The sequence below is a fragment of the Idiotropiscis lumnitzeri genome, chromosome 8 (assembly GCF_059441095.1).
Source record: "Idiotropiscis lumnitzeri isolate Australia: NSW breed Sydney's pygmy pipehorse chromosome 8, RoL_Ilum_1.0, whole genome shotgun sequence".
NCBI lineage: Eukaryota > Metazoa > Chordata > Actinopteri > Syngnathiformes > Syngnathidae > Idiotropiscis > Idiotropiscis lumnitzeri.
The window spans coordinates 15325942-15349630 of record NC_142398.1 but is presented as its reverse complement, the minus strand read 5'-3'; the positions used below and the strand labels follow the sequence as shown (position 1 = coordinate 15349630).

Here is a 23689-nt window from a genome sequence, read left to right as displayed (position 1 = left end):
GTTAGAAGTTGGGTTAGGGTTTGGGGTTAGGGTTAAATTTGGGTGTGGGGTTAGGGTTAGCATTAGGGTTAGGGTTTAGGCAGGGTTAGGGTTTCGAGTTAGGGTTAAGTTTGGGTTAGGGTTTGGGGTTAGGGTTAGGATTAGGGTTTAGGGCAGCGGTGTCAAACTCATTTTTGTGGATGGGCCAGATCATACTTATGGTTTCCCTCAGAGGGCCGTTATGACGTTACCGCGTACCGAAACAAACTGATGGGTTAGCGAATTTTGAAATCAGAAGCCAGGAAATAATTGTTTGTTCAACAATTTATTTTAAAGGGGGAGTATTGCTAACAAATGAACGACAATATCTCAGATCTCAATGTTGTTAAAAGTGAAATAAATGTGTTAGAAACAGGAAGTTGACACACATGATTTCCCCTTTGCGGGCCACATAAAATCAGCTCGCGGGCCAGATCTGGCCCCCGGGCCTTGAGTTTGACACCTGTGGTTTAGGGGTTAGGATTAGTGGGTTAGGGTTAGTGCAGTTTAGTTAGGGTTAAATTTGGGTGAGGGTTTGGGGTTAGGATTAGGGTTTAGGGTTAGTGGGTCATGGTTTGGGTTTAGGGTGAGAGTCATGGCTTAGGGTTAGTGTAGGGTTACGGGGTTAGGGTTGGGGGTTAGGGTTAAGGCTTGGGTTAGGAGTTTAGGGGGTTAAGGTTAGAGTTAGAGGAGCTTCAATTTTATTGCATAATTGATGTCTGGATAACGATTGATTCTGTCATTTCCAAAATGTTTATAAAAGTGGAAGAGTTCTCACCACCACCTCCCAATTAGACTACAGTGACACCACTTTGCATGAAGGTTCAAACATGCCTTCTATCTACATCCCTGCAATCTACTGAACATGTTTGATACCATTTTTTTCATCTCCAGGTGTGTTCATGGCACCTGCCTGGCCATCAACTCCTACTCTTACTCCTGTCGCTGCCAGCCCGGGTTCAGCGGCGTCCTCTGTGACGAGCAGGACCAGGAAGCAACCAATCCTTGCAGCCTGTCTCACTGTAAACACGGCAAATGCAGAGTGTCCGGACTGGGCAAAGCATACTGCGAGTGTAACAGCGGCTACACCGGAGAGGCTTGCGATAAAGGTGGATTTCATATTACTGTGCTTATGGACAGTTATAAAGTAATGCGTGGAATGGACTCTGAGCTATAACTTTTTAGTTAAGCGAAAATCCCCCCTAAACAGCTGCTGGCATGTGTGTGTGCATCTAACACTGTTTCTTGTTTCTACATTAACACTTCTACTGCCTTGCTTTTCCAAATCAGCTTCATCCGAGCTTCCGCTTAATCCCACACGAGGGGTAACTCAGGTGAGACTAAATGGTCAGGTTTTTTTTTTTTTTTTTTTAATCCTCCCATGTAGTTCATACAGTGTCCATCCACTGCGTGTGATTTAACATATCTTGTTTCACGTCATGAGCATCTTGTTTTATATTTTTTAAATTAGATAGACCTACTAAGAAACAGAAAAAAAAATATTAGAACTAGCTTGCAATGGGCCTTATTGTGTGTTGCTGACAACAGAAAAAGCCCATCCTCAAATTGTTAATACAGAGCTGAAAGCAGAGAATTGTCCAAAAAAAAAACATCTTTGTAAGAAAAATTAAAATTCAAAGGCAAGGAAGGCCAAAAATTAACTGAATAACAATTTGTTGATTAAGAGGATATTTTTGAATAGGTGTCCATACTAATTTTCCAAAATGCATTAAGTCAATTTCAATTCACAGAAAAAAAATATTCTTTATTTATTCAGACCTGTGAATTGTACACGCCTTAATTTGGTCCTCTTGAAACAATTCATGTTTAAGAAAACAGCCATTCATCCATAATCTGATCCGCTTATCACACAATTGTCACAAACGTGCTGGAGCCTATCCCATCTGAGGTTTAAAAGAGTCTTAGTCCTTTCATTTAACATGCTCTTCATTCTTACTATCTTATTCTATACCAGGGGTGAGCAAACTTTTTGACTGGCGGGCCACAATGGGTTCTAAAATTTGACAGAGGGGCCGGACCAGGAGCATATGGATGGAGTGTTTTGGTAACCTCACCTCATCAGAGAAAAGTAAAGTAAATGAAAATGAACAAAAGCATTACAACAAAATATATGTCTTTGACACACCACAGTATTTAGTAAATAAAACATTAGCAAGGTTTATTTATTTAATTTTTTTTCCCAAGTTCAGCGGACCGGATTAAAACATTTAACGGGGCGCATGTGGCCCCCGGGCCGTAGTTTGCCCACGCCTGCTCTTTATACTCTTTCTGTGTTCTTCTGTGCCATTAAAATCCAGCTTAGATGTCATTTCTGACATGACCAAATTGCGGGTAATCAAAATGATTTATTTATTTATTTTCCAGAGGTGGCCTGCAGAGGTGAACGGGTCCGAGATGTCTACCAGAGACAGCAAGGCTACGCGGCGTGCCAAACCCAGGAGAAGGTCTCCCGTCTAGAGTGCAGGGGCAGCTGCCCGGGGGTGGCAGAAGGACAAGGGACCTGCTGCACCCCCCTCCGCAGCAAACGCAGGAAATACACTTTCCAGTGCACTGACGGCTCCTCTTTTGTTCAGGAAGTGGAGAAAATTGTCAAGTGTGGCTGTACAAAGTGTTCCACATAAAAAAAACAAAAGAAAAAAAAATTGACTTTTCTCTTTGCAAGATATGTTTCGTGTACCTGCCCGCCTTACTTGCTTCCCATCTCCTTCTTTGAGACCCTGACAAAAACCTCCATCAGTTTTTTAAAAACCTTGAGAAAAAAAAAAAAAAAAAAAAAGAAACAACACAGTTTCTTTCCTTGTCAGTGCTGGACTGATGATTGATGCTTCCTCGATGGGGATGTTGAATTGTATTGTAAAGTACAAAAACAGACTTATTTTTTATTATGAAGTGGAGAAAAAGACAAAAAAAAAAAGAGTTGACTTTTTCCTTGCATCTACTTCGTTTCTTTGATCATGATGACTCTGTTGACGCCGCCAATCTCTTCCCTGGAGGATCCACACGTCTCTGGCGTCGACCTGAAGTCTTCCCAGGCATCCTCTGAGAGTCGTGTGAGTCGTAGGAGAAACCTGAATTGGTCGTACCGTAGACTCAGCACCACACACAAGCGACTGTGTGCACAATCCTCAAAACTCTTTCATACAGCTACTGAACAACACTCTCACCCATAGAAGAGTTATTTGTTACCCTCCAGGTTCAATACACTATACAGTACTCCCCAGTCATGAGTATTTATTGTATCATAAATACCTGTACTTAAGTAGGTCTTCCCCCATGTATCAATTCTGATTCTTTTAATATATATTAATTTATATTTGTCCTTATTTTTGTATTAAAAATACATAATCTGTCAAGATAGCTGAACTAACATAATGGTGTCCTTTATTATTTTTTTTTTGTTGAAGAGAAGTTGGTTTTGTTTGTTTGTTTTGGGGGGGGGAATCTATTGTGCTTGCCAGAGACCTTTGTTACATTTTAATCTGCAAATGTGACGTGAGGACGGTGTATATTTTTGTCACGTTTCCTGAGAGTTTGTACTGTGCCATTACCAGAAGGTCTTTATATTAGAGTATACGAAACACAGATCTTGTGAGTAGCATTGACCCTAGAGGATGCCTAGAACTGTTTTTACCTTTTTAACAAATTTATGCTTAAAGGATACTGTGACTTTTTCTAAATGAAACTACTTTGTTAGCCCCTTGGTCTCCGATGTTTAACATGTTGCTGCTAAGTTTTGTACCGTAGACTTGGATCCTGATCTGTATGTTATATAGAATCTCCTGCTCCGACTGTACAGGGGCACCTTGTGTAACAGATAAATATGTCCCCCACCTCTACACGTGTGCATTGTGCTTCATAGATCCCATCTCTACCCCCAGACTAATGTCAGTTACCTGACTGATGTTTGTTAATTAAAACCAATATTTACCTCACACTCTTTATCTCTGCTTTTTTTTTGGGCACAATAATCAACCTGGTCAGATTTTTTTTTATTTGTGTGCGTGTGTATTATATTATAAACAAAATACAATTGAGAATTAAAAACTACACGGATAATTCTAATAACTAAAGTATATTTAGAAAAACAACAACTGAAATTGTGGGCAACATTTAATAAGTTACTCAGTACTCTACAGATTCCAGTGTCCAGTAAGAACCAATTTTTGGATTTGTTAGATTTTTACAAAGTTATTTCAGTTCTTACACGATTATTCCAGAGTCATTGAAAAGGCCACAGGGTCAAAGACATCACACAGATTAAATTGCCAATCCATTTTCACTTTTGAAAAATAAAATGTAAATCTTTTAGTATTCTAAAGTTTAAAACTAGCTCTGTTTGAAAAAGTTCTAATCATGCCCTTAGTTTTATTTGCCATATTTTCCGCACTATAAGGCACACATGTATATAAGCTGCAGTTTTCTATGTTGAAAAAAATTAGTTGTTTACTGCATGTATAGAACGATTTTGTACTGTGAATGCACATAAAGTTACACAAAAAGATTGTTAAAACAGTGCCACAGAACAGACCCAAGAGAAAAAAAATCAAGATTCATTTTGTGTATTTTCTGAACTATAGAGCCCCCCCTACTGGTGAAAGAAATATCAACAGAAAAGCAACACCATTGTATTAGCTGCTGGGTTCAAAATCTAGGACAAAAATAGCATCTTATAGTCTGGAAAATACAGTATAATGAGTCCAAAGCAGAAATCATCACACCACGATGTGAACTTCTGCAGAGCTGGACTTGAGACTTGAGGGAAAGTAGGACAGTGTCGTCGGCAAACTTAACTGTTTGGCTGCGTCGACCTACAATCGTCTGTGTGCAGAGTAGGTGCGTAAAAACGCACCCCTAACGGGGAGCCAGTGAACATGTGAGCAACATCTGACTGTTCACAAACTCTTTGAGGAAGCCGATGATCCACAAAACATTCTGATAGTCCAGATGGAACCTGAGCTGGGGCATAGCTAGCTAGCTAGGTGCATGCTAGAAATGGGCTACGTATAACTAAATCGCACGGAACAGTCACTGATGGAAACAAGGTGCGCACTTGCCGAAAGAAAGGCATCAATTATTTTTTTTAATCCTCTATTGATCTTTTTATTGATCTTTCTCTTGACGACATCAATGTGTGGATGTTGTCCAAAGGTTTTAAATTGACAGCCAAAATTCAGGTTGCTATATCAAAACGTATTGACAGGAAGTTGCATAATGATGAGCTATTTATGAACTATTAGTCACTAGTGTTAGTGATTACTGGAGACTACATGCATTCCTGGCAAAATGCAAAGATGCGTTGAGCCCCACTAGTCCCATCTCCTGCACAAATCCAGTCACATGCATCACAGGGCTGTCCTGTGACTCACGTTTCTTCCTGATGATCACATTGCTCAATTGCGCAGAACACACTAAACAAAATTGTCTCTCACTCCACTCCAACTGCCTCTTGAGCCTAGCTACTCTGCTTTTATACTCCTCTGTCGTCACCTTGAGGAGTTTAATCTGCTGCATGAGAGAGTCTATATTTATTTTGTCCGCTCTTGGTTTTTCCTTTTGTGTCGCTCGTTCGTCCTCTCTCTGGCGTTTGAGTAAGTCTTCCATTTGCTCCTTCGGCTCCCTTTCTTCTTTCTTCCTCTCCTCTAAACTCTGGAAGAGTTGATCCAACAGTCTTTGCAAAGCTTCTCTCTTCATTTCTTCTGTCTGTCTGATATCCATTTCTTTCCTTTCATTTTCCACATTGTGGATTTTCATCATCTCTTCCATAACATGTTCGAGATACTTCTCCCTCACTGCTACTTCCAAAAGTATGTTCGTTGCTTGTTCCAAACTGTCTTGGTGAGCTTCTCTCCTCTCTTCCTCCTTCAGATGTATTGGCATCTCTCTTGCCATCGCCTCAATCGCTTTTCCCTCCAAATCTGTTAGTTTCTCTTCCTCCTTCTCGATCTCATGTTCATTCTTCAGCTCCTCCATCTCTCGCTCCCTTTTTTGCTGAAGTTTCTCAACCTCTCTTTCATACCTCACTTTCATTTCTTCCTCCTGCTTCTTTTTCAACTGCTTCTCTTTGTGACCAAGCACGCTGGCCAGGTCCTCCTCGGATCGCTGAAGCATCTTGCTGGTGTAGCAGGTTCCGCCATTATCCTTCATCATGCGGTCCACAATGGCAAGAAGCTCGGTTATCTGCTCCTTGCTCCCGGAGCTCTGGTTGTTGAAGACGCAGAACCTCCCGCGACATTGTGTCACCAGTTCCTCCAGGTATGGGCACATGTCTATCATACATTGTTTCACAGAAACTCCATCTTCCAGGCAATCTCCGTGGGTAAAAACCACAACGGACAATTGTAGGGCGTGAGAACCAAGGGCCTGCTTGAACTGACACACCGCCTCTTTCTCTTCCTGAGTGAACCGTGCGATCTGAATAATGAGGAGAAAGACATGTGGTCCTGGGAAGAGGAGACTAACAGACTTCCTTAACTCTCTTCGGACCTCCTTCAGAGTCTGGGAAGTGTCCAGAATTCCCGGAGTGTCCAAGAGCACCAGGTGCTTTCCGCAGATTTCTCCGCAGGCCCTCAGAGACCGCGGGGTGATGGAACAGCTGCTGACTTTTGCATCAAAGACTTTACGGCCCAAGATAAAGTTGGCAGTGGAGCTTTTTCCACTGCCGGTCTTCCCCAGCAGAACCAGTCTGATCTCAGACAAGGAGGAACATGACTTTCCACCTGGATTTGAAATTAATTTGGGAGTGTTTTTTGAATTGTTCAAATTGAGGAGGAAAGAGACAAAAATACATACCTGTCTTTGTCTTGGGGGGCATTTGCTTGCTTGAGGATGACATGCTGCTTCTGGTTACTAGCCAGTACGAATGACGAACAACAACACGTTCCCGTACAGGTCTACATGATGCGGGCGTGAAGGGTCAGTGACACAACAAACCCCTTCTTGACCTGCTGTCATCAGCATGATTCAAACATCTTGAGCAAGCTTGTCTCAAAAGTCTGTAAGCCTTCGAGTTCTTATCTTCAGATTGCAGTGGAGGGCCATGGTCCACTTGAATTTGAGCCCCACTAAGATAACAGTTCGATGGGACGTTGCATGACTTGACTGTGGTCAATGTGATCAAAGTCCGCCTTGTAATTTTTTTTTAAATATGCGTTAAGATGACGTGATTTGTTGCTTTTCCATGATGAAGCACCAGGGTGCCTTCATCTTTATTCAGAAGTATTATTACAATAAATAACAAAGGAATAGTATAACTTCATCTTTTGTTGGTGATTTGTTAACATTTTGTTACGTTAACCAACATGGATAGGAGACGTGAGAATAACTCCAGGAAGCGTTAAGGCGGAAGTGGTCTGAAAACTGAGAGAAAAGTGTGAAACAGCATGAATGCGCGAGTACAAAGTGGCAGATGAGGTTAAAGTTCGTCATGTCTATCGCTGAATGTCGGTCTTTCCAACCAACAATAACGAGGAGTCCATGAAGCTTCTTGGTGTGGCCGACATTATTTTACCGGTTCCTTGATGTCTTAAATATGAAAGCAAAATGTCACGGTCAACAAAGTGATGACATGCAAATACCGCACAATGCTGACATATTTCATTGTACATAATTCATTCCACTTCTAAAATGGGAGTTGGGGCTAATTGAAGATTAGCGTTGAGAACAAAGTGTCAGGATGCCTTGGCGATAATTAGGATGCTCATGAGGAAAACCATGATGAAAAAGATCCACATGAAAAATCGATCCATCACCTTGGCAACCTTTTTCCACTCAGCAGCCTTGACACAAGTCGTCCTCTGCTCACGGAAGCAGTTGGCCATGTACTGGATGTTCTTCACCACCTAAAGGCAAGACAACGAAATGAGCCGACAAAAATCCACGTGTCATTTGTCCTTTCCATTTTGAATTGTTCATCATAAATGGAAATGAAAAAGTGACTGATTATTTTGGTTTTGCTTCAAGATAACTGGAGCATCGTTGTAATTGGGTGCAAGCATTACATCGGACACAGAAGATGTGCATTTGCTACAGTCATTATCAGTTTGTGAATGTTTTTTCTTGTCATCACTGATTTTCTGGGCCCATGCCTACCAACAAAGATATATATACACGGATTATATTATGCATGACGCCGATTACAGTAATGCTTCAAAGAAATTTGTCCTTAGTATTATATGGCTGATCGTTTGATGGATTGTGTCAGCTAACATCCTTACATCCTTACAATTGCTTGTTACCAAATTTCCAGGTCACATCACCCCAACCAAACAAATAATAAAAACTATAATAAATAATAACCCTTTTTTTCCGCTTTTATATGTTTGCTCTGAGCATCAAATTGAAGTAAGAAAATAGTAATTTTTTCGATTTTATGTTAGATTGCAAAGAGTAACGAGACCTTTTAACTTTTTTGATTTTCCAATTGAAAATGGAAAGAATAAATTATAAACAGACAGTTACCACACAATCATTGGGTGCGTTTTTAACAAAATAACCAAATATTTCCAAGAACTTTCGCAATGGGCTAGCACAATTACGTTGAGTCAAACACTGTCCCTTAATCCCTTGAAATTTCACTGCACCTTAAATGAACCATGGCTAAATTAGCACCTGTACCTGATTGTGTTGGAGGCAGGGGCAGCTGCAGGGGCAGAGCAGCATCGGATGCTTCTCCTCAAGATAGATCTGCTTCTTCAGTCGTCCGTTTAAATGCTGGAGGTATGGAGGATGTTGAGAAGCTTTGGCGTCCTCATCATTTGTGACATGACATTGATAGTGTTGCTCGGCCTCGCTCTTTCCCTCTGCCCGCTCCGGTCGAGAGGCGTGGTTCTTGTCAGGATATTTATTGTTTGCGTTGCCATTTGCCTGTTCTTTGCGATGTTGCCTGTGACGATGGATGCTGCGGTGTTTGTACGGGTCACTGTTAAGGTGGTGGACCTCACAGTCGGGATGGTACCAGCTTGCGTCCATCATGGTTTCGTCACGGTACAGAGGGCTCTTCTCACATTCGGGAGTGGTACAATTTTCTCCGACCTCATAGACAAAAAATATTTTGGACATGTAATTGATGATGAGGACTTTAGCCCAGTGAGGGACTGGCTTGGCCTCAGCTCCACAGAAATGAATGTTCATAATGAAGATGGTGAGAGATGTGGAGGCTGTGATCATGGTCATGGTGGCAATGTAATATTTCCCTAGAGAAGAGGGAGAAAAATGTCAAGGGACACTTGTACAGTTACTGCTAACATCCTCTGTCCTTTTTTTTCTGCTGTTTTTTACGCAACAGTGAAGTTATGATAATCTGCATGACCAGATCACCATTACTTACGAGTAAGGTTTTAAGGACATCATAGATCAACATAAGTGACCGTGCATGGTCTTTTTTTTAATCATGTTTATTTATGTTGCTATAATTTGAATTTGTGTATGGTGCAATAAACCAAAACAATGAAACGGAACAAATAAATCTGGCTATGTTATGACTTTTTTTGTGGAATTGATTGTTGCTTGATCATATCTCTGTGTAAAATGACTTAGATTTTAAAAAAAAAATGGGGTGGTACACTTTCCTGTAGCATTTTCTGTCATTTAAATGGGTATGAAAATCATATGAAAAGAATAACCAGCCAAAATCTCAGGGCACATTGCACAGGAAAAAAAATAATTTACTCAATTTTATGTCATGAAGGCGTTGCACAAAATAAAAATAATCTGGATCCAGGTATTTTTTTCAAATTAGACTAGAATATACAGCGATTTAAAAAATGCATCTGGATCTAGACGTGTTTATTTTGTGCGACCAATTGTCAAAATAAAATTGAGTAAATTCAACAAATTTTTTTTCACCTTATGTACAGAAAAAACACTCACATTCTCGTTCAAACCTGATGGACAATTTGAAGTCTTCAATAAGTTTTTGGAATGTGGGAGGAATTCGAAATGCCAGCAGAAACATGGAAGTAGGCAGCCAAGATTGAAACTTCAAACCCTGAACTGTGAAATGGACACGCTAACCATCTCTCTTATATTGCTTTGCAACTATGGTTTGTTTTTCAATTTTTATATTTTGCTAATGTGCGATATGGGTGCATAATTATAACTTCCTGGCGACTGAATGTAGGACGTTGGAACGACAGTATGCCATGTTTTTGTTGAACATGTGTATCATCTGGAATGCAACTAACCTATATAGGGCATGCTTTCTGCTGGCGGCATGCTCTCGGCCACCAGCAGCTGGAACACGGTGAGCGCCAGCAGCACGGTGACCCCCAGCGACACCTTCTCCCCGGAGTCGGCCGGCAGGTAGAATCCCAGCGGTGCCAGGAAGGAGATAAGGAAGCAAGGCAGGAGCAGATTGAAGATGTAGAAGGAGGAACGACGCTTCAGGAGCAAGGTGTAAGTGACTTCAGTGTAAGGATCCGAGCAGCAGCCGTACATCATGACGTTCCTCACCGCAGGCATGCCGTGACACTCCCATTCAACATTCTCCACAAAGTCGGACAGGTCGCCGCTGTCCATTCCCAAACTAACATCCACCTGTGTGAAAGGTATAATAGATTGTAAACATGTGCAAAAAAAAGCCTAAATCAGGGGTGTGTAAACTATTTCAAATGAGGGCCATTTTCAGGAAAATTGAAGGTGGCAAGGTCCACTTTGATATCTATAGATTATGTAATGTCATCTTCAACACAGCTTATCCTGTATAGCAGGGGTCTTCAATCCTGTTCCTCGAGGGGCGGTGTCGTGCCCGTTTTCCATCTCTCCTTGGTGCAACACTCCTGAACGATCGTTATTTGGCTTTTGCAGATCTTGCTGATTATCTGATCATTTGAATCAGCTGTGTTGCAGAAGAGAGATAGAAATCCTGCAGGACACCGGCGCTTGAGGAACAGGATTGAGGTCCCCTGCTGTATAGGGGCACTGGAGCCTATCCCAGCTGTCTTCGGGCAGTAGGCGGGGTACACCCTGTACTGGTTCCCAGCCAATCGCAGGGCACACATAGACGAACTACCACACGCGCTCACAATCACACCTAGGTTCATTTTAGAGCAGGGGTGGGCAAACTTTTTGATCGGTGGGCCACAATGGGTTCGAAAATTGGATGGAGTGTTTTGGTAACATCACCTCATCGAAGAAAAAAAATACATTTAAATTTAAATGAAAATGGAAAAAAAGCATTACAACAAAATATCTGTGTTTGACACAACACATTATTTAGAAAATAAAACATTAACAAGGTTTATTAATTTAATTTGTTTCAAGTTTGGCGGGCCGGATTAAAACATTTAACATGTGGCCCCCGGGCCGTAGTTTGCCCACACCTGATTTGGCTTATCTCATTGATCTAGCATGCGTGTTTTCAGAATGTGGGAGGAAACTGAAGTACCAGGAGAACACTCCACAAATTATACCAAATTAAAAAAAATGTAGCCATGTTCATTTGATTACATTAAAATAATAAATGGTCGCCAAGACGCGCGTGGCCACTTGACCAGACTTCACAGCTCTGAAGTACGATACATCAAATAAGTTGAAAGGCCTGATTTTCTTGATATTAGGGCGTATGCAATGCTTCCAACAAATTTGAACATTTTGAGTTCATACTTTGACAAGATCCGCCATAATTGTTCCCCAAACCTGCTTTTCCGCACCTGGTTGCCATTGTAAGTCCAGGAGCCAAATGTGAGGTTGCACTGCTGCCAGTCAAAAGGGAAGTAGGAAACATCCACCACGCACGTGCTCTTGGTGATAGCTGGTGAGTCCCAGACGATCTCCCCGTTGTAGCGCAGCTTCACATTGGTGTTGGATGGACCTGACGACTCCTCATCCGCTCTGGACACACATTAGACCAAAATCAGATGGACACAATGCTGTTTTTAGGGACGTTAATGTCCGTGCTTTATGAGAGGGGTAAAGGAAGTGCTGGAAATAATGTACATATGCATACATAGTGATTTTGAATTTGCTAACTTGTTATAGAGGACGATGTCAGGCTTCCAAACCAGGTCACTCGGAATGTTGATCATCTCCAGATCGTCATAGTCCTCCTTGTTCCATTTCAGGTAGGCATCGTGCCACACCTGCCTGATCCACAGGTATGTGGTTAGCACCTGATTTCGCTCATCCTGCACGCACACAAGGAAAATATATTGCACATGCACAAAAAGAGCCTAGTAAGAAGAGACAAAAAACAAGCGTTCAACATTTTTTTTTCAATTGATCCTGAAAATAAAGGGACATCCACATTTATCATCCAACAGCGACGATGTGCAAAAATGTTCCCACTAATTGTTTAAGTATATGTCGTAAGTATTGCAATTACATTTTTCAGTGGGGCAGTCGGTGGAGCTGTGCATTTATGCCATGACTAAAGGATGCACTTGGGCAGGGTTTAAGCGATGATTACTGACAAGTAATTTCCTTCCCACTCACCATATCTTTAATCTGGGACAGAGTAATCTGAAGGGAGACATTGAGGGCTTTGTCCGTGTCCCCTACAGGCCTCAAAGCATTGGAGTAGTCCTCCATCAGGTCATTCAGAAGTTTGCGAGCGTAATGTCCCCGGGCACCCTGAGACCCTGATGGGCAACAAAAAGTTTCATGATGCTCGAGACAAACAAGGTGTATCACGCAAAACTGACCTTGCACCAGAAGGCTGATCCAAGCAATCAGTGCCGCCTGTTTCATTTTCAACACGATGAGGGCGTGACTTGAGCGACGCGTGTGTTGAGACAACCCGAGACCGAATCTATACGTCAGTCTTCTCTGAGTTCCATTCCGTCCTGCACAAACTGAGCGTGACCACATGCATTTAATTCTTGAAACTTGCCTCGTGTCATAGCCGTCAATGCTTCACAAGTTGTTCGTCGCTGTTTGCCTCTGTCACGGTGTTTATATATATATATATATATATATATATATGTGTGTGTGGTGGCTGCTCTGTAACAGGAGCTGCCACACACACATACCCCCCAGCAGGGTACAATGGCACGATCACATATCACAGACAGTATGCGAAACGTGATGCTGGCTGCATAAGCCACTCGTATATGAGCACAACCAGCAGTGTGACTCGCTAAACACCACACTGCAATACAATGGCATACATCACGTCGCACACACACACACACCCACACACGCACACACACACACACGCCGACCCTCTGTGTGCTAGGTCGGTCAGCAACAGCACACATGTCAGGGAGCATGTGACACATGTCATACACACCAATGGACTTAACACAGATCCAGGATCAAATTTCAGCTCACAGGGGAAGTCTTTGACAAGGCACAGTAATAAGAAGAAAAGAGTTCGTAAGGTAAACTTCAGTAATCCGAAGGGAAGGCCAAGCCGAAATTGAACCTCACTGAACAATTTGTTGGGATGCTGGTTGACCTCCAAGCTCTAATTTCAAAAAATATTATTCTCAAAGAAAAAAAAAAAAATCAAACTTTAAATAATCAGTAAAAGGTGTGGACAATTCTCATCCAACACACCTGATTCAAATGCAGCAAGCTTTTCAGAAGCCCGATAGCGATCCTGAGCAATTAAATCAGGTGTGTTGGAGGAGGGGAAACATCTAAACGATGCAGTATAGCCGACCTTGAGGATCGGAGTTGCCCAGTCTTGCTCAATGCCCTCCATCAACCTTTATTAACTATACAGGCAAGTGCAAAAATATGTTAATTAAAGTGTAATAAAGGAAATGGGAACTAAGACATATTGCGCATCTGTTGCAGGCTTAAATTGATGCCACATTGTCAGCAAGTGAAAAAACAAGCGAATTACTGTAAAAAAAAAATTACAGTGATATTACTCACGCTCTCAGGATATCTGGCGTACACGGGCCGTTTTTTTTTTTTTTTTTACATTCACTTGTTATCCTAAATCTAATCTTTCTTCATACTCTTTTCAGTATAGAATGAATAATATACCCAAGTAGATTGAGATGGATCCCTCCACAAACGACAAACAAGGTCAATGTCAGTAAGAAATGCTGCGTGCATATCCCAGGTGTTTCCTGTGCGTGTAAGCAAGTAGAAAAAACGAATATTGCGGGCTTGTGGGTTATAAGGACGCACACATCAGGAGTATGTGGAGGCTTTTTCTCCATGCAGGTGTTGTTTCGTATCATTTATTATATTTCCCATTAATACTAACTAACAAACAAGCATCTAGTTGCACTCGGAGAGCGAAGGTCAAAGGTCAAAATGGTCAAATATAATCGAGAAATAGTTCTTTTGTGAGTGGCATGTTCATTTATGGGTCATTTTGATCGCTAAATGTGTGCCAGGAGGATAATGGGGCCCATGACAGAAAATATCACGGATGGGACTGTACTACTTAAATACGGCAAATTGATACTGCAATTTTCCCGGGTCTTATTTAATTGTGGGCCCTCAGAATTGTCATCGATTTTGTGACTTTGACTTGGCATTGTGAGTATTATAAAAAAAAAAAAAAAAATTCTGCCATTGTTACTGTATATCACCAACAATGATTTTGTTTTTTTTTGTTGAATTTACTCAATTTTATTACATCAAGTGGTTGCATGAAGTAAAATCCTCCGGATTAAGAAACAGTTTTTTTTTTTTTTTTGAAACTAGACTCTACATCTTTAAAGAATGTATCTGGATCCTGATGATTTTATTTTGTACAACCACTTGATAAAATAACATTTAATTAATTCAACACAATTTTTTTTTCAGTGAAGGGAAACCCAAGTGATATTCTGGATTCCTTGTCATTGTTTTATGTCAGATCCCATTCAATTTTCAGGATTTATAATAGACCCGAGATCTCAACAAGAATGAAACTCATATCACTTCGTTCAGTTTTACCAAATGATGACATTTTTGTCTCATATAATATATACCATTAAAAAGCGTTTAATCCGTTTCAATCTTCAGAAAAGTGGCAATTCACTTCCATTTGCTGATAACACTACTTGTGTCAGCTTTCGTGTGTGCCTGGTTGTGTGTGCGTGTGGGTGTGTGTATGTGTGTGTATATGTAAGACGGGGATAAGGCCTTGCGGTGACGGTGCGTGTGAGCACAATGGCACTAAAAAGAAGAGACCACAGCAGACTCTATAAAGGTTATCGTTTCTTACGACTGAAAAATTAATTTTCTACGTTTCAACAACTTATATATAACGTACAATAATAGCACATTCAAATGTATACCGTAAAACAAACGCTGCACGGTATTAAACATTCCCCCTTTATAAGGATAACAATGCTCACATTTTACTCATGTTTGATTTATTCAAGGTTGTTGTAATTTGCAGCGGTGTAGCATCAAACTTAGATGTGTTTCAAACATTTTTGTTAATAATTTAGCTGCATATGCGCTGTAGAATATTCCTCAGTAGAATGTTCACTCTAGTGTCATTCTTGACAAGGGTGGTTTGTTTATATACTTATAATAATCAATGCATAAAATGTTAGCTTGTATTTGTTAAAGTAGGTTATTTTATGAAGCTCGTCATTATTAGATGTAAAGGTGTGCTTAATTAAATGTCTTTTGTACCAAAAATTTAACACTTGGGCTTGTCGTGCATTTGCACAAATTTCTATGTGGTGGGATGTGGTTTAGGTATATATTCCTTGAAAAGAAGTGTAGTGAGCACAAAATGCAAACATGGAAAGATCCAATTTATTTCTTGCTCTATAGGTGCGTTATTATCCTTCGAATGATCTTAAATGCAACAGTAGGATTTGTTCGATATTAAGATCACGTAACAATACATATAGTAAGTGGCAATTCTGTGCTCTCTATCAGTGCCAACCAAATTCCGACGTTACAATCTACAACGGTCTTTGTAATATAACACTACTTTCCTATTGTAAGTGTTGAACTTCAATTTAAACCGAAAGCAGAGCAAGGCAATGACAGACACGGACATAGCTTAAAAACCAAACGCATACAGTGTATTGTTTTTATTCATCGCTTTATCCTGTATATTGAGGTTTTCCAGTGACAAATGACAAATCAGCTTGGTCAAACCTTTGAACTCAGATTGTTGTCCTCGTCCTAGGGACGGACAACAGACAGCGTCTACAGTTACAGTCCTAACGATAAGACATAGCAGACTACGCAACAAGAAGCATAATATTAAAATTTATATTTTATTGTTAAAGTACATGGCTCCAGTGGTCAAATTTGAAACAGCCAACATGCAGCATCCAATTGGAACAGACCACTGCAAAAAAATAAAAATAAAAATAAAATGCAGATTAGCCTCAAGTATTACATTTCACTTTCAGCAACTCTCACAAGAAAAATATTTAGAGATACAACACAAGAACATTAATTCTAAATGAAAAAGTAGTTGGGTTACATTTTAATCAAGTCTTTAATGGGGAACATTTGAATAGTTTAACATTGTTATATACCTGTTAAATTAAACCAAACTAAAACAATGAAATGGCAACTAATTAAAACATTAATGAATATTTTTGGCAATCAGTAAAAGATGAGCATTATTATCCTTGTTTCTGATTTAAAAATATTGTTAATGTCAATTTTTTAATGTTAAACCTAAAAGCCACACTGAAGCGAATTTAAGTGATTGGATCATTTTGAAGGCACCCACTGATATATTTTCTAGACCTGTTCAGTGTCATGGAAAACTGGAGAGTATCCCCACTAACTCAGGACAGACTGCACCCTGTCCTGTCCCGCTTGCCAATCAGTCACCGGGCACATCAAGAGGCACACAAACATTCACACCACCACGGAGTGAAAAATTAACCCATGATGCTTGCACCAAACGCAGACAATTGAACCACTCTACCATCAGTGACAATCGGAAGACAGCTTCGACTTATATATTATAACATGCACCGATGGCCAGGATGGCCGAGTGGTCTAAGGCGCCGCGTTCAGGACCCAGTCTCCCCAGGAGGCCTGGGTTCGAATCTCGAATTTCCCCATTGTGGGACTAATAAAGGCAATATTATTATTATATTAGAAAACCGTGATTAGTCCTAGCCAATCAGCAAAAAAATTACTCGTTAGTAATCGTCTGTGATTGGAGTTTCGAAATTCCTGGTATTTCAAAGTGCGTCCTGAACGCACATGGTCAAAAGACTTTGCACTGGTTCATGCTGAACATGCGTCGTCTGGCCTGCCTCCTGTTGTGGCTCACCGCCGTCCGCACGGTGCTCTCGAAAACTTGTTTGACCCCACGCTTGGTCAAGGACGAACACTCCAGGTAGCCTTTGGCGTGCACTTCCTGAGCCACACGCCTCCCCTCCGCCGCAGAGACACAGCCGCCCCGATGCGCACCCGACTCCCGCAGGTCCGTCTGGGTGCCCACCACCAGGACCGGCGCTGTGGGTAAATTTTCCCGAATCTCCGCCATCCACTTACTCTGCACATTCGCCAGGGAGTTGCGATTGGCCACAGAGTAGCACACAAGCACGACGTCGGCCTGCTGGTAGGATCGGGGTCGGATCTGTCTGAGGTTGTCTTGGCCCGCCGTGTCCCACAGGCCCAGACTGATCAAAACACCATCCAAGTAGACGTCCGCCCCGGTGTTGTCGAACACCGTGGGCTTGTAGGTGTCAAGGAAGGTTCCTGAAGTGAAGCTGACCAGGAGGGCTGTCTTTCCCACCGCGCAGTCCCCAACCAAGACACATTTGACAGACATTTCTACGGTTGGCTCTGTTCATCTGGACAGTTGGTTTCGGTTCTTGGGAAGTGCGACAGCCTCAAGGTTGTCAAAGGCACTGCTTGCTGGTTTTTGTGCGGTTATGTATTTGCATTGTTTTGAAATGTTGTGCCTTGTTGCTTTTTTTCCCGAATGCAAGCTTGCTAAATGTCACCTTTGTCTTCGTTACATGGACCTCGTTGGCTCTGCCTGTGGTTTGTCAGCAGGTGAAAAAGGCCAGATGACAGGTGTCCTGAGGAAAACATGAAGAACAGTTATGAGCAACAGACGTGATGGTACATGTTGCCCCAAGTCAATAGTAACGCGTCCCGATTCCTGCCCTTCCGTGTCACAAACACATTTCAGAACATCATTTGTACTTTTAGTATTAGGGCCACAGCGTATCATCCCGATGCAAAATAATAGAGTAATAATAAAAGAATAAATCATGTGAATTACAATAAAAAAATAAATGCGATTACAACAAAATTCTGTTTATTATACTTTTCAATACTTAAATCTTGATCCAAGCATGAGATTGTATGTGCTTTAAGGTGACGACTGTCAGGTAACACTTTCGAATAATTTAAGATGAAATCGCCTTTGTAAACTTCAGGGTATAATATTGAGGCGTTTTTTTCTCACTATATTACAATTTATGATCATTAGTACAATCGTTTTTAACATTTGTTTTCTCAATTCCGTCATTAAACTTTGAGACGTCAGCCTTACCGGAGATACATTAATACATGTAAGAAGAAACTCAATTTAAACGTGTAGCGTGGTAGTTTCTTTGCCAGACCAAACTTTCCAATGGTTTTGTGACTTTTCACGCAAGAGCTGCATTGAAAATCAACTTGCGACTAACCTCTGAGTTTTATGTGACATTTCACATGACCATAAGAATTTAAAATCTGAAAATGTATGTATACGTCAAAAACTTACCATCAGTCTTTTCAAGTCTTGCCACTTGCTGGTTGCCTTCTTTGCGGATATCGCTCATTAACACCTGTAACGATTTGCCGTCTACGTATTCACATTTATTTACTTGCTTCCTGACTCCCACCAAAAGAAGACTGTACTTAAGAAGTTTAGACAGTCTGTATATTTTAGCGTCTGTCAGGTGACAAAGAGAAAAGCCACCGAAAAAAAGAAGGCAAGAGCTGACAAGTTCAGCACATCCGCTTGTTGGCGAGAGGAGGGTCACACGACCCTCCCCCCACGACAGCGGCATTTTACAACACAAGTTCATATTTCTGCCTTTCAGTGACAGTCGTTTGTCTCGAATTTGGAGGAAAAAATGCAACTTCAAAGTTCTGTGGACTTTTTCCAAATTTGCAGTCAGTAATATTATTTTATTGTTTGGTTCGAATCTGTGCAGTATTTGTTTCCATTCTCTTCCCGAAAGAAATAAAAAAAAAAATCAAAGACAATAAATTAGAACTATTTCAAATTTAAATGATGATTTTTTTTTTAATGACAATTTCAATTGGCAGGGAAATGTGCATTAGTAAAGTTGGGGATCAGTCCTGACCGCGACCCACCAGGCATAATACATCAAAGACAAAGATATTTAAAATGTTATTATAACTGGCTTCATACATTACACATCTGACACGGGATGTGTAGACCTTCACCGCTGGTGGTATGAGCATTTTTTCAGCTTATTTGTGTCAACACGAAACGTTGCATGTGGACTACTAAACATGGGGGGAATCATTTCAACAGTTATTTTCATTATTTTACTAGTGTATTGTTCAATATGAGAACTTGGTGTACAGTGGACATAAAAATTCTCCTCACAGTTTTTCCAATGATAGTTTTTTGTCGTATAGAAAAATGAGACCAAAATAAATTAAATGGTGTAGAATAACTACACAATAATTTTAAAACATTTCCCAGGATAATGGTGACCCAAAATTTGTACAACACAAATGAAACAAGAAAAAAAGAACTCCTTTCAAAAAAGGCCAGGAAGTGCAAATACACAGAGTTGAAATATCCCCAAACTGGTTCTGAATGTAGTAAAGTTAGTGTCAGTTTGAAGCAGAAAGCAGCAACGCTTCAAACACATCTTCCTTTTTTACATGACTGATGGATCATGGGAGTAGTCTGGACTGATTGCAGCGTTTAACTTGCGTATCGACTGTCGCAACCAAACACCGTCTCATGACTACATGAATAATTAAAATTTTAAATCAAACTAAAGTGTTTGAGTGTTGCTCCACACGACTGACAACAAACATGTCGCTCTGGGCAGGTACAACAGGGAGCAGACACACTTTAGCTCCTCATGACTATTTTGTTTCGATGTTGTCCACCCGCCACATGACCTATCGGCAGCAGGTGGAATATCGGCTCTCCCAGAGTGACATGTCCAGCTACATACAAATATGGGTAATTTTCCTCCAATTTGATCAAGAATGATGAAGAAATATGCCACCGAATTTAATTGAGAATATTTATTCAATTTACCAATATGAGAATTTGAATTATTGGGAGTTAAAATTCAAAAGAAAATACTTGGTTCAAAGGAAAACAATAGCTCTCGAGAAGTATTTTTTTTTAAACTTTTTTAGGCCAAAATGTCTTTCTCAAGAAATATTTTTTAAACTTTTAAGGCAAAAATGCATTTTCTCAAGAAATATTTTTAAAACTTTTTTAGGCCAAAATGCCTTTGTTTTACATCACAAATTATTTTTTTTTCTTTAAATTTGTAACATATTTTTAAAATATGCAGGATATTTTCCCATTGTATATTATGCCTTTTCCACAAAAAGTAATGCAAATACAACTTTTTTTTTTTTTTTTCCTTCTTTTACAAATGACCCACCTATGTCACTCTGTCTTTCGCATTAATGCCACTGGACAGAGCCTCATTATGTTGTTGCAATACATCAGAGGTATCTGTGATCTTAATTGCCAGGATGTGGCAGCCATTTTGCATTCACACAATAGCAGGCAGCAAAGTAGACGGTTACACTTCTGAAGCATCACAACAATTATATCTTTACCGAGATTACAAATGTACAAAGACATGAGTGTCATGGGTTTTAAGAGTCCTTAGTATGTATGCACTTGTACCTGCTGAGTTTAAAGGTCAAGGCATGAAACTAGTGAAACTCACATTTTTGCTTCGAAGTTGTTTGTCTTTACCGTTGTGCATAAAGTGTATTCCTGTGGGCCACTACCAATCTCTCTATCAACAAAGTAGAATTACAAATTTAAGTTATCATTGTTGATGACTTTTCCCATGCAAGTTTAGGAAATCCTGTTGTTAAGAAATTTTCGAAAGTAGAACTTAAAGCATGGGAGACATTAACATATGTAAAACCAAGGTGGCATAAAAAAATAATACATTAGTCCAACAGACAAGCAACAGACTGTGTTGTTTGCCAAAAATACGAACTGAAATTGTAAAATTAAAAAATGTATAAAATACATATATTTATTGATAAATCCATTCAATTTCAACAATTAATATACATAAAATACAACCCTCTCTTTACAATTTTTACAATACCTAGCACAATAAGCATTATTCTTCAATAATTGGTATTTTTCCACCTTAATCACAAACAGCATCAATAAAACACATGCAACTTAAAGAATGTATAATGCAAACTGAAAAAATGATCATATAATGTAAAAATATAAACAACTGTGAACCTGAATGTTTTCGTGATTCATTCATTATTTTATGATTTGCTTTGACTTGCGATTTGATATATGATAAAAGACATGGTGAAACTGTAAAGCCGGCACAGTGGCACATTTTAAAAATGCATACATATTTTACATACACAGATGTATAAAAATAATTCCTATTGCGACAGAAGAACAACTCTCTTAGAAAGAGAATTTAAGACGAGGAGAAGGAGGTAGAGAGTACCATACTGATCTGTGAGAACATATTAGTTAATGTTGCTCGTGGCGGCATTTGCAAGCATGCTCTCCCCAGGCTTCTTTTTTACTTCAAAGAGACCACCACTAGACCTGGCTTTGGTTCTGAAAACCTGTGAGAAAAGGAATATGAGGAAAGGAACGAGACTATGAGACATTTGTGTGCGTGTGTGTGTGTGCATGCATGCGTGCATACCTGTAGTGTGTGCTGTTGAGGTAGTTGATAACAGCAGGGCGAATGCGGGCCACGCCCCCCTGGCTGTGGTTACCTCTTCCGGTGATGACAGAGAGCTGCGGTCGACACAGACCTTGTTCACATTCTGCACACAAGCAGTTAAAAGAATACATTTGAAAGGAGGCGGCATGCACAATTATACAGATATTGTACTTATTCTTTCATTTAACCTCATCCCTTCTTTCAACTCCAGCTCGCATGCTATTCGTCACTTCTGCTGTATGTTCTGAATCAAGTCCATGTACCTGCTGTTTTGTCATGCAGGATGCGGCGCAGATGCGCCAGGGCCTCGTCCACATGCAACCCATGGAGGTCCAAGATGTTTTTAGGTAGAAGCGAGGAGTTGACCCTCTCAAAGATCTGAACTGCTGCACGGTGGTTGGCCTCACGCATCCGCTGCCCGTGTAAGTGTCCCTATTGGAAATGACACAAAAGACTTTCTCAGAGCAGCATGTACAGTATGTTTCCCATAACTAGTTACGTTATTTGACTTAGAACTAGGGAACAGGGGTGTGCAAAGACCTTTGGAGGGGCAGATGCTCAAAGTTAAACGGAGGCACATGGAACAATTTTGATTATAATTGTGAGAACCATAGATAATATGTGCGGATAAAATTCTATATTGTGGCCCCAAAAACAACATTTTCTAGATGTTGCTGGATCAATTCGCTGAAGCATTTTTCTTTAACTTTAAATTAAACTCACGGGAGAAAATTTTGCTGTGAAAAGTGGTCCACCTCACTTTCTCAAACTATGGCCTAGCATTTCTTCCGCTTTACAGTGAAAAGTGCATTTAAGTAAAATAATAAAAAATAAAATATCTAAACAATACATCCATAACACTCCTGATTCCGGAACAACCAAACCAAAGGCCCCCCACCAAGTCCCCGATGGGGAATGAAAATGTAATCAATTAAAGAATTGATTGGTGTTTAAAAAAAAAAAATTTTGTACTCATTTAACATTTTGGAAATAAAGTTTTTATAATAGTTGAAAAACTTAAATACTAAATTCTCTTTCAGTAAAGAAAAAAATGTTCACAAGGTTCTTCAAATCGGAAAGTGAGCAGCACCCCTGCTATTTGTGGTCAAGTAATCCTTTCCATTTTGCCTCAACGTATATTACATAGAGTCCTCAGTTTATGACAGTTTCGTTTCCATGACGGCAATACACTTTTACTTACCTACGCTAACATAGCAGGAAAGTCATTATTACAGAGAATATTTGTCTGAAAACCTTTCTAAATATTGAACAATGAAATAAAAAAAAAAAAAAAACAGTAAAGAATCTGACAAACCACACTTGGCTTCAGAAACGCAGGACCGTGCACGCACTCTAGCGAAATGGCTTGGAAATGGTACTGGCTTGGTGGAGGACACGTTACACAAGTGACGCATGTCTGGTTAAGATATATTTTAAGATGGCCTTTTTGTAGTTAAAAATGATCAAATCAATGGTTTCGACAACTATCAACCAACCTGGTACAGCAATACGGTACGTCAGTCTTGTCATAAACCGTGGACTCCCTGTAACCATCAAACAATGACACCCACCCAGCAGAATTATATTCTGCCTCTACTTTCGTAGATTAGTGGAAGATCAACCGATAAGATGATTACCTGCTGTGCATAAAATGAAGCCACTTCTTTGTGTCCTTGCTCGTAAGCAGCAGCAGCTTTGGAAAAACTCTCGAGCTGTCGACTTCTTTGCAGACTGGCTTCTGCCCTGAAGTCCTTGTACTCAGGATCCTCAATGTCTTGATACTTCTGGGAGTGAGCTATGTCAGAGTCTGGAAGTTTCTGATGCAAATTAAAGGGATATTAATAGCGTGAGAGAAAATACAATAACCTGAAACGCAG

General features: G+C 40.3%; 5 protein-coding genes across 14 annotated transcripts in view; 1 reads left to right on the top strand and 4 right to left on the bottom strand.

The window, feature by feature from the left end:
* The window catches only part of slit2 (slit homolog 2 (Drosophila)), an 82603-nt gene extending 78632 nt beyond the window's left edge, over positions 1–3971 (top strand). For all 9 annotated transcript variants that reach the window (XM_088301917.1, XM_088301914.1, XM_088301923.1 and 6 more), the window contains 2 exons: positions 913–1127; positions 2404–3971. In XM_088301917.1, the coding sequence (XP_088158043.1) occupies positions 913–1127; positions 2404–2660 (472 nt within the window). In that variant the 3' untranslated portion in view covers positions 2661–3971. The remainder of the gene's footprint in view (positions 1–912; positions 1128–2403) is intronic.
* Positions 3972–5292: 1321 nt separating this feature from the next.
* LOC148332354 (uncharacterized) lies at positions 5293–6871 on the bottom strand. Its single transcript, XM_088301632.1, has 3 exons — positions 6829–6871; positions 5610–6755; positions 5293–5411 (listed from the first exon to the last, which is right to left on the bottom strand). Exons 1-3 carry the CDS (start codon positions 6869–6871, stop codon positions 5293–5295), a joined length of 1308 nt encoding a protein of 435 aa, XP_088157758.1.
* Positions 6872–7296: 425 nt separating this feature from the next.
* chrna9a (cholinergic receptor, nicotinic, alpha 9a) lies at positions 7297–18817 on the bottom strand. Its single transcript, XM_088302528.1, has 8 exons — positions 18638–18817; positions 17868–17945; positions 12469–12614; positions 12007–12161; positions 11688–11868; positions 10221–10572; positions 8653–9230; positions 7297–7877 (listed from the first exon to the last, which is right to left on the bottom strand). Exons 1-8 carry the CDS (start codon positions 18693–18695, stop codon positions 7707–7709), a joined length of 1719 nt encoding a protein of 572 aa, XP_088158654.1. The 5' UTR covers positions 18696–18817; the 3' UTR covers positions 7297–7706.
* On the bottom strand, positions 16273–18716 carry rhoh (ras homolog family member H). The gene is made up of 2 exons (XM_088302527.1): positions 18638–18716; positions 16273–17945 (listed from the first exon to the last, which is right to left on the bottom strand). Exon 2 carries the CDS (start codon positions 17690–17692, stop codon positions 17123–17125), a length of 570 nt encoding a protein of 189 aa, XP_088158653.1. The 5' UTR covers positions 17693–17945; positions 18638–18716; the 3' UTR covers positions 16273–17122.
* A 1116-nt stretch (positions 18818–19933) lies between the features above and the next one.
* n4bp2 (NEDD4 binding protein 2) overlaps positions 19934–23689 on the bottom strand; it is a 14926-nt gene continuing 11170 nt past the window's right edge. The window contains exons 13-16 of one of the 2 annotated variants that reach the window (XM_088302171.1): positions 23450–23629; positions 22076–22244; positions 21792–21915; positions 19934–21708 (exon numbers count right to left, since the gene is read on the bottom strand). In XM_088302171.1, the coding sequence (XP_088158297.1) occupies positions 21663–21708; positions 21792–21915; positions 22076–22244; positions 23450–23629 (519 nt within the window). In that variant the 3' untranslated portion in view covers positions 19934–21662. The remainder of the gene's footprint in view (positions 21709–21791; positions 21916–22075; positions 22245–23449; positions 23630–23689) is intronic. The other variant, XM_088302170.1, reaches the window with a different exon arrangement.